Source organism: Nilaparvata lugens, chromosome 1, assembly GCF_014356525.2.
Source record: "Nilaparvata lugens isolate BPH chromosome 1, ASM1435652v1, whole genome shotgun sequence".
In the NCBI taxonomy this organism is placed as follows: Eukaryota; Metazoa; Arthropoda; class Insecta; order Hemiptera; family Delphacidae; genus Nilaparvata; species Nilaparvata lugens.
This window is the reverse complement of record NC_052504.1, coordinates 78,523,944-78,541,999: the sequence shown is the minus strand read 5'-3', so window position 1 is coordinate 78,541,999 and position 18,056 is coordinate 78,523,944. Positions and strand designations below refer to the sequence as shown.

Genomic DNA, 18,056 nt, shown 5'->3' with positions numbered 1-18,056 from the left:
GGCCATTGTCCTCAACGGACATAGGCTACATTCTTACAGAATTATGTACAAGTTGAATATTTATGGGTTGCAACGAGTTCAATTATCAGAGTAAATAATGTTCATATCAAGAAAATATAAGTATGGGAAATGTTTTCAAACTATTCCGTTCACAAGGCTAATTCAATAATGGTATTAATCTCTCAAGTTCCTTGACATATTTGGCTTATTTTTGTGGGGAGAATAACAACACATAAGAAGGCTAAGGTATATCTTTAAAAATTTTAATATAAATTTTAACAAAGGATTCCATCATCTATTAAGATGGAAGGAATATTCCAAATGTAGAATATTTAAATCAAGATTGCATTAAAGAAGAGATGAAAACTCTCTAAAGAGATCTAAATAGATCTAAATTTATTTATTATCAAACATGGAAAAGTTAATTGAAGTAGCGGAAATATAGGAAAGAAAATGTACTTGATAATTCCCCACACTGAAAAACTATTTGTGAGTAGTTAGGTAGTTGTATTGAAAATGAAACCATACATAGAATACTCTACTTTGAATAAAAAATGTTGTTTCAGGTAGGCATAGCTTGAGAACTGCCCCCCCCCCCCACTGGTGTGTCTCACTCGGGTCACCAGCCCGGACACCGCTGGGACACCACAGTCACGAGGTCCGATTGGTGTATCACTGGTATTCCGGCTGTCTTTACACACAGACATAATTATAGTGTCGCAAATGATGCCCCTGGTTTGTCTTATACATTATAATCGATTTATATAGAAATGTATCTTAGTTTGAAGATTAAAAGCAATATTTTCGGTTGATTAAAAAGGTTTTCAAGATTTCATCCACATGGAAGAAAAGAAGGATAAAATCTGTTTTTAGTGGACGATAAATTTTGAAATATCAAATATCATTTCACAACATCTCTAATGGGATTTAAATAGGTACCTAACTCTTATCCATAATAATAATTATTTTATAAATTTCCAATAGGTAATGAAAACAATCAAGGAGGTCTCTTCATAGTTTCCTTTCAAGAATATGATATGTCGTTCAAGAATTGAGTGAACTATCAACTGAAAACAATTTTTTTACCATAAAAATTAAAAAAAAAATTGTTCTAATCTCCTTACGCTTACCCTATTATTTTCTTTAAAAAAACTGAAAAGATCATTATATTGATCAACCGTTCGCTCTATTATACTTAAAACAATTGAGGAGCTTCATTCACTCCTGTAGATCAGAATATGAAAAATGATACATAAATTAAATTTGGTTTTACAAGAGTTGGCAAGCTGAGTATGGGACGAAGTAACGCCCATGTGAACTGATGAATATTCTTTATTGTCTAGCGATGATTCTTCTTTATTTCAATTTCACAGTGTCCCATTTATAAAGAAAAAAGCGATATCGGAATCGGATACTGTATTTTTCTACCACAACGAAGGTTGTGTTGATGATTAGGAGAAGGCAATTAGACAAGGCTGCCAATTATAGAACGCCACCACTAATGATTCACATCAGAGTCTGATGTACGAGATTCTTTGTTAATCTCCATTCATCAAATAGAAATACACAAGAAAATCACATGAGAAAATCATGAAATAATAAACCAAATCAGAATTTAGATTTGAAATCTCACGATCTTGAAAAAAACTGTGCTCAAACATTCGAGTTACGTGATATTAAAACTTTGTATGAATATATTTGAACTTTGTGTGAATGAATACTAAGAGCGATATGAATAATTATATTTGAAGAGATATATAATCGCATTACGAGTAAGATTCGTAAAAGTAGATAAAAAATTGGCGATAGATACAATTATGCACCATTTTGTGTATCAACTTCTGTAGAACAGGTGACATTTTCTAAATTTAAAGTAATGTATCTACCCTGAAGTAATATGGCTGTTTATTGATGGGAGTTCCTCACAGGAAGGTCCTTCTAGCCTGATTATATAATTATTTTAGTCGTCAATATGTCATCTGTTTATAATTCCCAGCATTCTAAAATAATTTAAATTCCCATTCTAAAGAGGGTATTTTAAATGTTATAATACTAGCCAAACAGGATCTCAGAAATTTATAATGCAGGGACCTGTTCCTCGAAAGTCACAAGCTAATTTTTCACCTACTATGAATTTTAACGAAACAGGTGACTGAATTAACTAGTGAAACTAGCCACAGGAATTCTGCAGGCTTCACTACTTCACTACTACAGGCTCTATACTAACCAAATACCTTAAAGATGCATAGACTCACATGCAGCGCTAGTGCCATACTTGGAATTGAAATCGGCCACTGAGGGGGCAACCTATAAGATTATTACATACAAATGCCTTTGTAATCTACAATATTACAAATATATAGATATAATATCTCGTGCTAAAATACCCCAATGGCGGCCTTCAATTTCAAGTAAGAGCTATCATTGGGAAGGCATAGGCATTGTGGGTCTATATCTCTTTAAGGTCTTTGATACTAACAGTACCGTAGTAAAATAATGTATTTCAGTATTGTGATTTGTGAGCTATTCAGAGCTCTATTCATGGCTAGGGTAACATGAGTAAGGATGTATACAAGTATTCTAGGAATAGTGAAAATGACCTTGGCCAACTTGAACATAGATTAAATAGCTTACTGAAGCGCTTTGCTACAATCAAATATCACAGGAACTCATTTACAATGAATCATCAGTCCTCAATGTTGATGGCATTGATCAAAATCTAGATCTGTTGGCAACGATGCAACATTTATTCAAATGCATGAAGTGGGCTACAGAATTCTTCTATGATCTGAAATAGGCTACTTGTGATGAGCTGAATTTCATTTTGCCCTTGAATTTTCATAATTTTCTTGATTAAATCAAGAGCCATGGAAATTATTACCCTAATCTATTGAAAGATTGACATTCAGTTTGATCAATCACTTATCTACTCAATAACTTTTCTTTGTGAATTTATCAAAGTTTGGAACACTTGGCTCACCATCACTACATCATAATATATCATGGTATGGCTTTGATTTCATAACATGCTATTGTGATAATAGTGTGTATGAACCAAAGATTTCAAATTTCACATGACTTAATTTGTCTTAAACTAATGAGATGACGATATTTTCATGAAGATTGCATCATCATATCTCAGTTGAAATGAGACATGGAGAGAAAAGAAGAGAACTGTGATAATTTTTTGTGACACATCACATTAAGCATTTCTCATCGATTTGAATGTGAAGAATAATTATTCCCAGTAAGTTCAAGAATACTCAACCCCTGATCGGATGATAATTGGATCCAGTGATCAAATGGCCGTTTGCACATTCACTGATTTCTCTTGTGGACAAGACACTCAGAATGTACTCCGGTTGACTGATTCTTACGAACAGTTGATTCTCAGCCAATCGGGGGACATTCTGAGTTCCGTGTCGGCAAGCAATCGGTAAGTGTAAAGAAGTCTTATTTCATTCAGCGAATAGTTTTTTTAACAGTATAGTGATAACCAGTTATCTTATTATATTAGATATTCATTTATATGCATTTTGCATTTATAACATTTTATGGGTATATTTTTTGAAGCGGACACACCTAAGCGGATATTTCCATCTCTTTAGTTTCGCCCATGCTATTAGAAGCATTTATATGAATTCGGTCTCAACTTCTGATTTTTTATTATTATCATCTCATTGGTTGTCCATTTCGCCGTATGCAGTATATAATCCAATGTTCTTGAAATTTTTGGAGATCATGTTCTCAATTTTTTGTTGGAGAACATTGAGGACCAAACACTCAAGATTAAATAGATTAAGTTCAATAGATTTTGTGAACAGCCTTGGCAAGGAAAGATAATGGACAATAGTATATCAGTAGCAGAACAAAATTATAATATAAATATAAATTAATTTTATTCAAATAATAGACATTTCAATTTGAAATATTTTAAAATAATAAATATATTTATTTAACTGTCGGCAAAAGCTTATAATTGTTGTTCTTTGGTATGTATGGTTGGAAGGGAATTTGCTGAAGAGAGATTCCGTCAACCAAGAAATTGTAATGATTTTTTATTCCGAAATATTTGCACAGTGATAATGCGTCATGAACATGGCGTTGACCGACAGAGCAGAGCGTTGCTGTGTGTGTGTGTCTGTGTGTTTGTTTTGGTTGTTGTAGTAGTAGTGTGTTCGGCGGCGGTCTTCCCTAAAGAGAAGTTCACCCGAAATCACTCACGAGATAGAAATACGAAAAGTGAATAGCAAATAAATAGAATAAGTAGCGTGGTGGTGTTGGTGTTGGTGGTTGGAGTGGTTGGCGTTTAGAAGCACTTGCGGTGGACAATGCCTGGGCCGGACTCGTCGTACTCCTGCTTTGAGATCCACATCTGCTGGAAGGTGGAGAGGGAGGCGAGGATGGAGCCACCGATCCATACGGAGTATTTCCTCTCGGGGGGAGCGATGATCTTGATCTTGATGGTGGAGGGAGCGAGGGCGGTGATTTCCTTCTGCATCCTGTCGGCAATACCGGGGTACATGGTGGTACCACCGGACAGGACAGTGTTGGCGTACAGGTCCTTACGGATGTCGACGTCGCACTTCATGATCGAGTTGTAGACGGTTTCATGGATACCGCACGATTCCATACCCAGGAAGGAAGGCTGGAACAGGGCTTCTGGGCAACGGAACCTCTCGTTACCGATGGTGATCACCTGACCGTCAGGCAATTCGTATGACTTCTCCAGGGAGGTGGAGGCAGCGGCGGTGGCCATTTCCTGCTCGAAGTCCAGGGCAACGTAGCACAGCTTCTCCTTGATGTCACGCACGATTTCACGCTCAGCTGTTGGTCACAATAAATGCATCCAGTTAGATCTAACATAATACGTCCCTAACGTTTAACTGAATAACATAAAGAGTAACGTATGTCAATGACAAAAAAATAACGTCCCTATCGTTGAAAATAACATCAATAACTGTGAGAGTAACAATTTCAACGTTCATAAAACGGAGAAAATAACGTGTCGATAAGCGCATACTTCATGGAAAGTATAACAGCGGCCCTTAAATTGAACGTCCCTCCCCTAGTCTTATTCTAAAGTTTGTTTGAAACTTGATTGGAAAATCACGTGAATTGAATTGAGATTTCTTCTTTATGGATCCATTTTGATAAGAATCACGTGGAATGCATTTTTCACTCAAGAGAATACAGGGTATACTCAGGTAGAGAATAATTTTGGAGCACTATGATTCATCACATCATGTGATTGTTTTCACAATGATTTCTCAAAGTTAATTTTATGTTTGAATTATTACATTATATAAGTACCTATAGTAGTTGAAAAGATTATAGAGTTGATTTTAACTTTATAATTTGAAACGTTTTAAAATTGAATTTTATCATTTGATATGAAACTAATTAGTTCAACGTGATATCTTAGCAAGTAAAGCAAAATTTGTAGGGTAACAAGATTCAAAATTGCGAGATTCTTACTTTACCACCCATTGCTTAAGGCAATCAACGAAAAAACGAATAAACAGGAATATAGTATATTGTTGATCAATTTAGGGAGAATTAAATATAAATAGCCTACTTCAAAGCAGAAATATTCTTGTGGGTGAGAGTGAGATTGATAATAATGTCTTGGCTTTAAGAGCACTGGAGAAATGATTTTAGTGTGATATCTCTGTTGATCTGAAAGATAAGGAGATCATGATCTCCGAATTTCATTTCTGTGAAATCAGGAAATGAGGATAGGAGGATGAAGGATTTTTGAGGAAAGAGGAAACTTACCGGTGGTTGTGAAGCTGTAACCACGCTCAGTGAGGATCTTCATGAGGTAGTCGGTCAAGTCACGACCAGCCAAGTCCAGACGGAGGATGGCGTGGGGCAAGGCATAACCTGAAGTCAAACACAAACACACAATCCTTAGTTCGCTCAAACACAATCTTTACATTCTAAATAAATGAATGACCGGTTACTCGAGCTTAGATCAAAGTTTGATTTTTATCATCTCTGAAGAATTTTTTATTGAGCACTAAAGTTCGATTACTGATAAGATTAGATAATAATTGATCGGAGATCAAACTCTGAATTTTCCTCCTTTATGAAAAAAACAGTATTTTAATAGTATTTTGAACCAACTGAGTTCAGGTATCTTGGCATGAGGTTGTTCAAAAGAGAGTTGAAGAATTCAAGTTGGAAAATAAAGGAATTCAATTATTATCTATTTCGCAATATTTCCGCACAATAAGTAGAAAATTTGTGTCACTAGTACGTGCGTATATAAAACAATCAATTTAGCATTTTATCATTTTAGTTTACCCCAATTTAGCACCACGTAAATCAGTCAACCGTATTTTAATTCGTTTTTTACTTCTTGTTTTTTTAGGAAAGTAATAACTCAATGAATTGAATTGATAACATTTTCGGTAATTGGAAAGTTACTGTGTCAGATTAAGTGTTTGTTTCTTTTTGTCAACTTAAGATGCAGTAGAAACTCTACATGACTAGGCTGAAATTACAATGTATGTCATTTTAATTATTTCTACTGACGCAACATTGGATTTAGAATTAATCCTTTCTATTCAGTTCAAAAGGTTGCTTCATTTAATATTAAAAGAGATATAATTTTACTGTAGTGCTTTTGTTCTAGAGAAGTTAATAAATATTGAAGTATTCAATGAATATTAATACAAAATATTCTAACTATTCAATATTCATACATTTTTTATCTAAATAGTTACGGTATTCAAAAGACGGATTCAAAATGTTTACCAGTTTCCATTCTTTCCAAGCTTGAAGTACATCAAGGTCTAGTGGTTGAATGAAACAGATTTGACTTTCAATTTCTGATTGAAGATGGCTTACTAGGTCCAAGTCTTCAATTACAATTTTGAGCTAGATAACATATTTTACTTTACAATTGCAATGCTGTATTCTTGTTGTAGTTGACAATTATTATCAACTGAAATTTTTAAACAGTTTTCGCAATCCTATGGAATCAGAGACAATTGGCCAGAGAGGCATTGCCATTCCAAGCTCAATACTATTCATATGAATAGTATTCATATTGAAAATTAATGTTTAATGTATTTCAATAGGGCTACTTTAATGTTTAATAGAATAGTACACTAGTACACTTTTTTAGACGATCGGTTTCGCCCATTATCAAGTGTCAAAGTTGTTTATATGAGTTGTAAGAAATTATATTAGATCAATTGAATAAAAACTAGCAATGGCTAGTTCCAAGTAATTTTCAAGCAAATGCTAGGATTCGAGTGAACTGTTTAATCTTATTTGTGTAGCTAGAACCAATGACCAGTTGCTAGTCTTGTTTTTTTTCAATCGACCCATTGCTTGCTAGGGTGTTCTGAAGGGAAATTCAAGTTGGGAACAAACCTTCATAGATGGGGACTGTGTGAGAGACACCATCACCGGAGTCAAGCACGATACCGGTGGTACGACCGGAGGCGTAGAGTGAGAGGACAGCCTGGATGGCGACATACATGGCGGGTGTGTTGAAGGTCTCAAACATGATCTGGGTCATCTTCTCACGGTTGGCCTTTGGGTTGAGGGGAGCCTCTGTGAGCAGGATGGGGTGCTCCTCAGGGGCGACTCGCAGCTCATTGTAGAATGTGTGATGCCAGATCTTCTCCATGTCGTCCCAGTTGGTGATGATACCGTGCTCGATGGGGTACTTGAGGGTGAGGATACCTCTCTTTGACTGCGCCTCATCACCAACGTAGCTGTCCTTTTGACCCATACCGACCATCACACCCTGTGCAACACAACAAACATACCTGCATCAGTCTCACTGACAATCACAGCCTACCCAACATTATGTCTACGTCTTAGTGACTGTGACAAATTTATCAAGAAGAAATTGAAAAGGATGAAACAGTGGCCTATTGCATTAAAAATTCTGTCCCTGACTATCGCATGACTGACTATCGATCCCTGACTACTTCAGAACGTTTAATGATTTTCTTATGAATAAGAATTACCTGTTCAAATAGTGTTCTTGAAGTATTTAGTAAAACTGTTAATGAAATATCCTGATCGTTTTGTTTAGGTTCTATTCATGGTAAATTCGTATAGAGCAAATTTGTTTAGAGCGTTGTACTGAATGCGTTATTAGTTGAAAAATCATCGTGATTCTGCCTGAATCAATACGTTAAAGTGATTATTATTGAATTTGCATGTTTAGGCGTCCGGCAAACTGAGTGATTGATTTGAACTTATTAAAATTTTGTGCCTGGCGTGCTTTTATATTTAATTATGAAACATTATAATATTTTAGTTCTGATTAAGTTTTGTTTATTACGTTATTCATTTTAGTTGTGAATGAGGGTTCTGTTCTGCTGTCTAATTCGAGGGTTTTTGTCAAATTAAATATTAATCTGATTCAGAAATTTTACAAATGAACATGACTCTTTCGCTTAGAGAAGAAACTGAAATGTTTCCAATGAATTTATTGTGGATTCTAGATTGAACTATTCAGGACTAGAAATAATAGCAATATCCTGGTCCAAATTTTATTCATAAGATTTGAAACTTATTTTCATGGGGAATGAGAATCTATAGTTAACAAGACCAATCATCAAATTGATCTTTTATTCCACTACGATAATTAAATTTAACGAAAAATAATCAAGAAGTGATTGATTAATGATTGAGTAAATTTACAAGTGGAACAGGGGATCGAAGCCATTCTCAAAACTAACATTGATTTAAGAGATTCGCCCCGTATGAATTCCATTGTATTGATTGATATAAGAATAGATAATCGACTTGTCGAATTTTATCCACGACATGAGTAGTTGATTGTGGTCAAGTCCCGGGAAAACAAGCATTATAGTATATTTAATATTGGGGATGAAAGTTTCAATTACTATTTCCGATAATAATCAAGCATTATCAAGTTTCAATTATTATTTCCGATATTAATCAAGCATTATTATTATTTCCGATAATTAGGGAAACAAGTTTCACAGTAAACTTATATGTTGGGGATGAAAGTTTCAATTATTATTTACGATAACTCATTCCGATTTTATTTTCATCATTGAACTTATTTTCCAATCTTGGAAATAATTTTATTTCAAGATTTTCTTCATTAATCGTTTTTATTGTAGACTACTCATTGAATAATATTGGCGTTCAAAAATATCAAAGTCTTTTTCATCAGAGAATATTTTGCAAGTCCAAATCAAACGGTTGTAAAACGTATGTGTAGCGTATGAAAGAGAAGACGCGTTCGTAGCCGTGTGTGAGTAGACTCATTCGGATGAATATATTTTTAACTTGTTCCCCTTCTGAACGAAAGAAAGTGGACTGCGAGAGTGCAAGATGGCAGCCGGCGGTGGGCTATTTTTGAGTGTATCCCCTGCACAGCAGGCACCGATAAGGAAACGCACGGCCAAAGTTAAATTCGTCCCTCCGTCAAGACCAAAAAAGGTGACCACTCTGACTCTACTGCAGCCGCAGCCCTTTCCCCCAACCGGGCTCCCAAAATAGCCTACGCTACCGTTCTAAGGGGCCGACTTCTTTTTCAAAATACGCTTCTCTTCTCAAATGGGCAACTGCTGCAAAGATGCGACCTGAACATAAGAATCCAGTAGATTTAAAATTAAATATTCACACTTTTATAATATGTTGGCATGGCGAAGTTCTAAGAATGATCATTTTATGTCTATCAACAAATAAAATAGATATTCTCTTATAAATGAAATTAAAGTTGAATTTTGAAAAAGTATCAGGAAATTTAATATAGTATCAAAATATAAGAAAATATTGTTTGTGGTTGAGAAGTTAAAAAGAAAAATAAATAACGTATTAATTGAGTTGAATTAGATTTAAATATGAAATTATAATTGGGCAAGTTGGTATCGTCTCAAAGCAAAATTTGCTTCTCTAATTTCAAATTTTTCAACGAAATGAAAATATATTAGCCGATGTAACATTTTTTAATTTAGCTTATAAAAACTCTGATCATATAAATATAGGATCAGGTTCAATGGAAATAGTTTCTACTTTATTTTTCACTGATAATAACATCTATAGACCAAGGGTTGGTCTTGGTGAGTGATGGGGTGTTGGTGACACAATTATTAGAACTTGATTGCGATATACAGAAAAAATCAGTTTGAGTTGAAATTTTACGTGGGAGTAAAACTATTTTGGCAAAGTTTCATAACCAAACAAATGATACGGTATTACAGATTCACATCATAATATTATTGGAATTAAAATGTTGAGAATGCGATTTGGAAGCAGCGGCATTCTTGTCTCAAACAAACTTGCAACCGTATTTTACTTTCATCGAACGCATGATAAAAAATTGATTGAAGACAAAAATAAATGAGTTACAAATTTTCTTCTTTTTACTCTCGGAAAAAATAATTTTCAATAGAACAATCTTATTTTTTATGGATACAATTTTTTGGATGTTATGGTAATTGCTTCAACAACAAGAATTGATATTAGAGATCAGCAATACTTAATTTTCTACGATTTCAACTTTGTTCAGAACAGAATAATATGTTTATTTGGTAAATTTAGTTTATTTACTTGCAAAGATATTCATTTGAGCTTAGATTTCTGGATTGAGGGGAAGTAAAACACATGCACCAAACATTTTGGTTTGAAAATTTATTAGTTTGTGATTGATTCATGTTGAGGAAATTTTTGTATGTTATATAAATTTTCATATTTTAACTTGTTTTATTGGTGCATAATACATTTGGAGATTATAAAACCTCAAAAATGAATAAGATTTTTTAATTGGAGTAAATACAAGAACTAATTCAAAAAAGAGATTAGCATTACTTTATACTTAGTCAATATTGAAAATAAAAACTAGAAACTATCCTTCTTCACGAAATTTCAAGTTCGAATTCGAAAAAAGCAGAATAATCTGTGTTAGATCAAAGAATTCGATTGATAGAGTTTGATCAAATTATCAATTAATTTGAAGTGCATCTACTATTATCAACTACTATTGGTTTCAAGTTGAATTAAGTAAGGTTTCAAGGCTCTTGGTTTCAAGTAATTTATTATAAATTAAAGTAAATTTTTAATTTATGTTCCAGAAGATTTTACTTTTATGTTCCAGAAGAACTAACAAACTCATGTGTAGCAACGAAGTTAATAAGTTTTTTATTCAATTGAAGGTTTTTTTAATAGTATTATTATGTGAGTTGAGTTGTATCAGTGATATAAAACCAATGTGTATCATATCGAATAGCATGAAAATCTATGACATCATAAATAGCTAGCTTGCTGTTTTACTATCATATCGTGAAATGTATTTCAGGGTTGTGTCGGATTCAAAGTTGAGAATTCAGGTCATGAAATTTTTCTTGTTGGAAAACAAATTTTTGAAAATTCTGAATGAAACAGAGTTGAGAATCAACTTTTTAAAATTACTTTTTTCAAACAATGTTTATTAGACCTTAGTATGAGCTGCATTTTTTTATCAATAAGTATTCATTTCTACTGAGTTTCAAGCATTGAAGTATTCATTGGTAATTTTCAACAAGTGCAGTATTCAGGAACTGCACTCACTATGCAATACAATAATAACTTATAAAATTATAAAATGCTATAACTGTGTATTTAACTATCAATTGGTGTTATCATCTAATCAAAATAAAATGTCTAAATCTTTTTTTTAATTAGGCTATTTCTACAATAGATTTTCATCCAATGCAATGTTTCCACTCAATAGCCACAGTATTAAAATGTTGATATAATTGTGTGCTTTCATAGTGTTTCTTTGTATTCAATGTATCAAAATTAAATGTGTAGAACAATTTAATTGTATTTTTCTCTATATTATCATTCTATGTTTCCACTTTATCATATTTTAATGAAAATTACAGGTTACTATATTGTTATTTCTAATGTAGATTACAATCAACTGTATTACATTTTTTATATTTTCAAAAGCTATTGCCTAATATTTCAAGTTTTCCCTTTACTTTATTACATGTGTATTCATTTTTAGTGTTTTTTTAATTTGAAGTTTTTTGTCAAATTGCTCCTATATTAGTGTATTATTCAATGTTTGCCCTTTATCATAATTGAATATCGAAACAATCTTTGTGTTCAATATTTTTATCAAGTTCAACCATTTTTTTTTCAATAGTGATTTTTTCAATGTTTGTACTATTTCACAATTACTAGTAGCCTATCTATGCCATTTGCTTATTTTATTGTTCATGAAATTTCAAGAAATTATTCTCTAGTAGTGTTTCCACTAGATCTGAACTGGATATCTATTGAATTTGTGTTCAAGTTTTAAATGTTAGAACTTTATCAAAATCAAATGTAAGTTGTGTTTTCACTATATCTCAACTGAATATCTATTTAATTTGTGTTTCAATGTTTGCACTTTATCAAAATCAAGTGTTGGTTGTGTTTCTACTATATCTCAACTGAATTTCTATTCAATTTGTGTTGTAAGTTTTCAATGTTTGCACTTTATCAAAATCGAATGTAATTTGTATTTTCAATATATCTCAACTGAATTCTATTCAATTTGTGTTTCAATGTTTGCACTTTATCAAAATCGAATGTTGGTTGTGTTTTCACTATATCTCAACTGAATATCTATTGAATTTGTGTTCAAGTTTTAAATGTTTGAACTTTATCAACATCAAATGTAAGTTTTGTTTTCACTATATCTCAACTGAATATCTAATTAATTTGTATTGAAGTTTTCAATGTTTGCACTTTATCAAAATCAAGTGTAAGTTGTGTTTCCACTATATCTCAACTGAATTTCTATTGAATTTGTGTTGAAGTTTTCAATGTTTGCTTTTTATCAAAATCGAATGTTAGTTGTGTTTCCTCTATATCTCAACTGAATTTCTATTGAATTGTGTTGAAGTTTTCAATGTTTGCACTTTATCAAAATCGAATGTTAGTTGTGTTTCCACTGTATCTCAACTGAATATCTATTGAATTTGTGTTCAAGTGTTCAATGTTTGCAATTTGAATGTGTATGTGTGTGTGTTTATCAGTTGTACTGACCTGGTGGCGGGGTCTGCCGACGATGGATGGGAAGACGGCTCTTGGAGCGTCATCTCCGGCGAATCCGGCCTTGCACATACCGGATCCATTGTCTACGACAAGAGCGGCTACGTCGTCGTCACACATGTTGATATCCTTTCTTGTTTAGTTAACCTGCACAACACAAAAACAATTTCACTGTAGTAATCGGTCGACAGATAAGCCTAGCTGGATGCTGATGCTAGAGACTGATGCTCTTGCTAGAGACTCTTGACTGATGTGATCCTCACCTGGTAGACCGCTATGCTCCGTCTCAGCTGACGACTGGTAAGCGAGTGAACGTCGTTGGGTGAGCGCAGGCGACTATATCCGTTGCGACCACTCCGCGCTCCCGAAATATCGCCCTCCTTACAAGGGAATGCCGCTGCCACCGCCGCCACCAAGTGACGTCACGAGGGGGCTGCACCCCTCCACTGCCCCATCCAGCCCCATATTTGGCCTCTCGCAAGCGGCCAACGCAAAAGGTAAGCGCACCCCCTACTACCCTCTCCACCAGCCAGCATTTTTCAAAACATTACTACACTTTAAATCAAATACGTGGGATGAGTGGCTGATTTTTGAGAAATTTTTAGATTATTCATTAAAAATAATTTGAATTTTGGGTTGTTTTGAATGTTTCAAGAGGGAACAAGAGACTCAGGAAGCTTTTATTGATGTCAGTTTATGGGGTTTACTTTGTTGTTGATATAATTGTTGAGGGTTTTGTTAATTCTTAACTGTATTTTGCAAAATGATGTAAATTTCTACAAAAAAATCAATTCCTATTTCTCTATTTCCTTGAGCTTACAAATCAACTCTTCCCAGAACATATTTACTCGATTCATACAGTACTCTATTTATTTCTATCAAGTTCGTTTTTGTGCTTATATAATAATTATGTTTATGGAATGGGAAAGTAATTTCTAGAGACCTCGGTAAATAGAAAAAAATTCAGTTTGAGGGGTGACTCTACTGTGAATGTATTCTGTTACAAATGCTGGTTTCTGATTGGTAGAATTGAAAGTAAAGTACGGTAAATCTGGAAAAAATCTTGGTGAACAGGTGAATTGATTTCAATTAAAGGTTTGCTATTTATAAATTGATGCACTTTTCAATAGATGATCATTTTATAGGAGGATTCTTCTCTGTGTATTTCACCTCTATAGTGAGAGAAGTGGGGAAAATCATATTAATCTTTTAGCCACTGGCAATGCCTTATACTCAGCAGAATGAAAAGCACTCAGACTTCCATTGAATGAAAACAATGGACATTGAGACAGGAGGTGTTGCATAGTCTGAGTTTCACTGCATGGTACATCGCAATCCTTTTGAATAAGGGTTAGTCTGCCATAGATGACTATAGCGAGCAAATAAACTTGACCGACATTAACTTTTAATGATATAAGATTAATAAGTATATGAATCCAACTGTCCAAACTTGATTTTTTACACAGTAGATTTAAAAGGGGGTGAATTCCAGTGAAATATGAAGACCAATAATTCATAACTTAAATGGTTGACTTAGCTGTAGATGATCAAATGTGCATAAACTTTTCAACTCTGATCTGTTATAAAATGTAGCTCAACCTTACTATCAATGTGAACTTTGCAAATAATTATTCTCTAATGTCACAGAATGTAAATTTAAGGAATAGTTTCCTCAATTAAACAGTTGATACCGGTAAAGGTACGCATTAAGAAAATAATTGAAAACCATTCTCTGCCTTATCCTGAAAATATTCACTATCACAGATAATAATTTACCAGAAAGGTATTCTCAGATTGATTGATATTCATAAAATTTATCACTCAATTTCCATGAAGTCTTCAAATGCCAGATATAGAATTCGTATTGATTTTTTTTCAATTGTAATACTTCAATCTAAATACTTTTTGGTATTCTGTTCCACCCCTCCTAAAATAATCATCAATGAGCAATATTTTCCCTTCTCATATGTTAATAAATTGGTTCCAACATAAGACTTTTAATAATTTTCCATGATAATACACTGTTCTGAAACCTTATATATGCATACCACAGTCAAACATTTATTCTCTTCTATTCTTCTAGCTATACATTTTTAGAATTGAAAAAATCCATGTAGTGAAATTTCAGTAGGAGTATTTTCTATCAACAGTATTTACGTTCAACTTTGTCAATAATTGATAATATTTATTGTTACATTGGTCAACATCTGTTAACAGACCTTGATTGTGAATGATAGGTAGCAGTGCTGATGGTTTGCTTAGGAGCGCCCACTTGGACTCAATCCAAAAATCATACTTTTTATCACTCCCCAAAAATTCTTCAGATTCTAACAATAAGTTCATAACTACAAGTATTCCCATAGTTGTTGATGATTACTTTAAATAAATAATTGATTATGTCGGGATGGCCTACGTGTGAATAAATTACCGGTATTAAAATAAAATTACGGAAGTTTTTTGCTCTTATTTAACAAAATCTCATTCCAAAAAATTATTTAGACATTAATCAAATTAGTTTAGATCATTATAATTATTATCTAGGCTTCTAAAAGTAGGCTATATACGGTATATAAAACCTACATGCATAAGAGCATTTTTATGATATTTCATGAAACTGGGCTGAAAATGGATTAATGGAAGGTAATAAAAGAATATGAAGTTGTAAATATTCAAGAATATGTTTCTATAGACATGAGTAGTATTCTAGTGGAAAAGGCTGCATTAGCCTACAGTTACTATATAAACATGATAAATAACTTTGATATAGTAACTGTACATTAGCCCACTAGCTAACACTAGCCCACTAGCCATTAGCTCACAAGCTCTGTGATTGGTGATATACCACGATGCATCTGAGTTGCAAATGTTGTCCTGATTTTTTGAATCTGCCAGAGTGACTTTTCAATTGATTATGATTGAGGAATGTTGTACAAATTCATATTGCAACGAATTCGGTTCAAAGTGAATAGAAGGGTTGTATTTCAATTTTCACAACTGACTAAGCTCAATATTCAAACACATTGTAACTTACATTTGAAAGTTTGAGTGAACGTCATTTAATTTACAAGTCATAGTCCAGTCACGATGTAGTGAAAAAGGGCCGTTTGGGGAATTAATTTCGAACAAGCTGGAAACTGGAATAGCAACCAAAAATTCGAGGTTTTTAAGGCATCCTAAGCTCCAGGACTAGAAATTCAAATTTTTGTAATTGAGTTGTCCAATACTCCAGAATAATTGCACGAAAAAATAAGCTGGTGACTGAGGACACCAGGTACTTTGAAATCGATAAGTTGATAATTACAATATGTTATACAAAATATTTCAGATTTTGGAGATTCCTGATTGCTTAACAAAATGAACAGGACAGTTTGTTTAATTTCAATTAGACTAACTTGCATTCCGTCTACGTAATTTGAAAGTTATATTTATATTTACCTATTTAATTTTCAATATGTATAACTTGATAAAGCCATAGCATACTCGGATACTCAACATCATGTTCTATCAAAATAGCCTTGAATTACCATGTCTTTTTGTTTCCTACTCAATAAAAATAGCTCATCAGTTTTTTATACTTTTATGCAATGTGCTATAAAGGAAGATGAAAAACCACTTATTTTTTCCACCTTTCAATGATAAAATTTGTTAATTTCAATTTGTTAATCAATTGAAATTGAAAATCAAGTACCCTTTTTTAACATTATTATTTTATATTATTCACCACATTTTCCGGCTTTAAATGGCTTTAGGTCACTTGAAAATGGCTTCAAATCTGGAAGATGTTGTGAATTATTGAGAAAATATATGTTAAAAAAGATTAATATTTGATTTCCAATTTTCATGTTTATATATTAATTTATGTATGATACAAAGAATTTAGAATCAACAATACTGGGATAAAATATTCAATGAATACAATACCGGAAAAAGGGAGACCACCAATCCCACATTTAAAAAAATAATTATATCTTTCGGTTTTAAAATAAAAACCACCTACATTACTATTTGAGGCTACTCAAAGGATAAAATTAGTCTCATTGATGACATAATCGAAGGAGATTGATTGTTAATATTATAATAAGATATACTTTTATATAAATCCAATATACTATGGTAGTCGTATTAGGCCCTATACTATAGTCGTATTTATTACTTATACATAGATTACTTTCAATTACTTATGCTTTCCTCATAATTTTCTTATGTATTTGTAAATTTCTTGTACAGCATCTCTTATTTTTTCAGTAACTTGCTTAACCCTTTCTACCCCAAATTATCAAAATTACCCAAATTATCAAGCCGAAAAATAAGTGTAAGGTTTGTGCTTCTGGCAGATGCTGCTCAGATGCCCCTCAATGGCGACATTTCAAGGAGTCATCTCTTCGAACACCGCAAATAACACCTTACAACTCCGTCTCTTGTCGCCAGATACAATCAGTGCTGCTGCGCTTATTCATAATTTCAAATTAAAACTAGAACGTAGGTGGTAACTCAATCTTTCCAAAAAAGTTGGCTGTAATTCTACGGTCAAGGTAATTAGCAAGGATGAATCTAATCACCTCACACTATTTACTAGAATAATTATTGCGCGAGAAAAAGTTTTACTTGGTTCTAAATGGAGGATCAGGAAAGATGATTCACACAAATGATGCATATCAACCCATTCGATTTCGTACTGCATGTGATATTTAAAAAAATGGATAAACGGTACCCATTTAATGGACCGTTTATTATCGTCAATTTCTCATTTCTTAGAAACTGTATTTCCATCTCCATGTGGACAAATAAGAAATATGAGACAATGACTGAACTTTGTTGAACCTTGAACGGGTTTGGAGCTGCCACTATCAATGGAGACGCTATATTTCAAAGTAGCTTACTAAAATTATTTTAGTTGGTAAGGATGAATGTCTTCATAACAATTATTGAAATAGCGTCTTCATTAGTCTTCAGTTAAATTTTTACTCAGTGATAAACAAATAATATAGTCACAACACATCACTACTATTTGATAAATCAAGGAGCAT

The 18,056-nt window shown here is 33.1% G+C and overlaps 1 protein-coding gene across 1 annotated transcript; it reads right to left on the bottom strand.

Moving 5' to 3' along the window:
• Positions 1 to 3,874: 3,874 nt before the first annotated feature.
• Positions 3,875 to 13,560, bottom strand: LOC111057938 (actin, muscle). The gene is made up of 5 exons (XM_022345417.2): positions 13,293 to 13,560; positions 13,024 to 13,176; positions 7,387 to 7,765; positions 5,779 to 5,886; positions 3,875 to 4,827 (listed from the first exon to the last, which is right to left on the bottom strand). Exons 2-5 carry the CDS (start codon positions 13,147 to 13,149, stop codon positions 4,310 to 4,312), a joined length of 1,131 nt encoding a protein of 376 aa, XP_022201109.1. The 5' UTR covers positions 13,150 to 13,176; positions 13,293 to 13,560; the 3' UTR covers positions 3,875 to 4,309.
• Between the last annotated feature and the right edge of the window lie 4,496 nt (positions 13,561 to 18,056).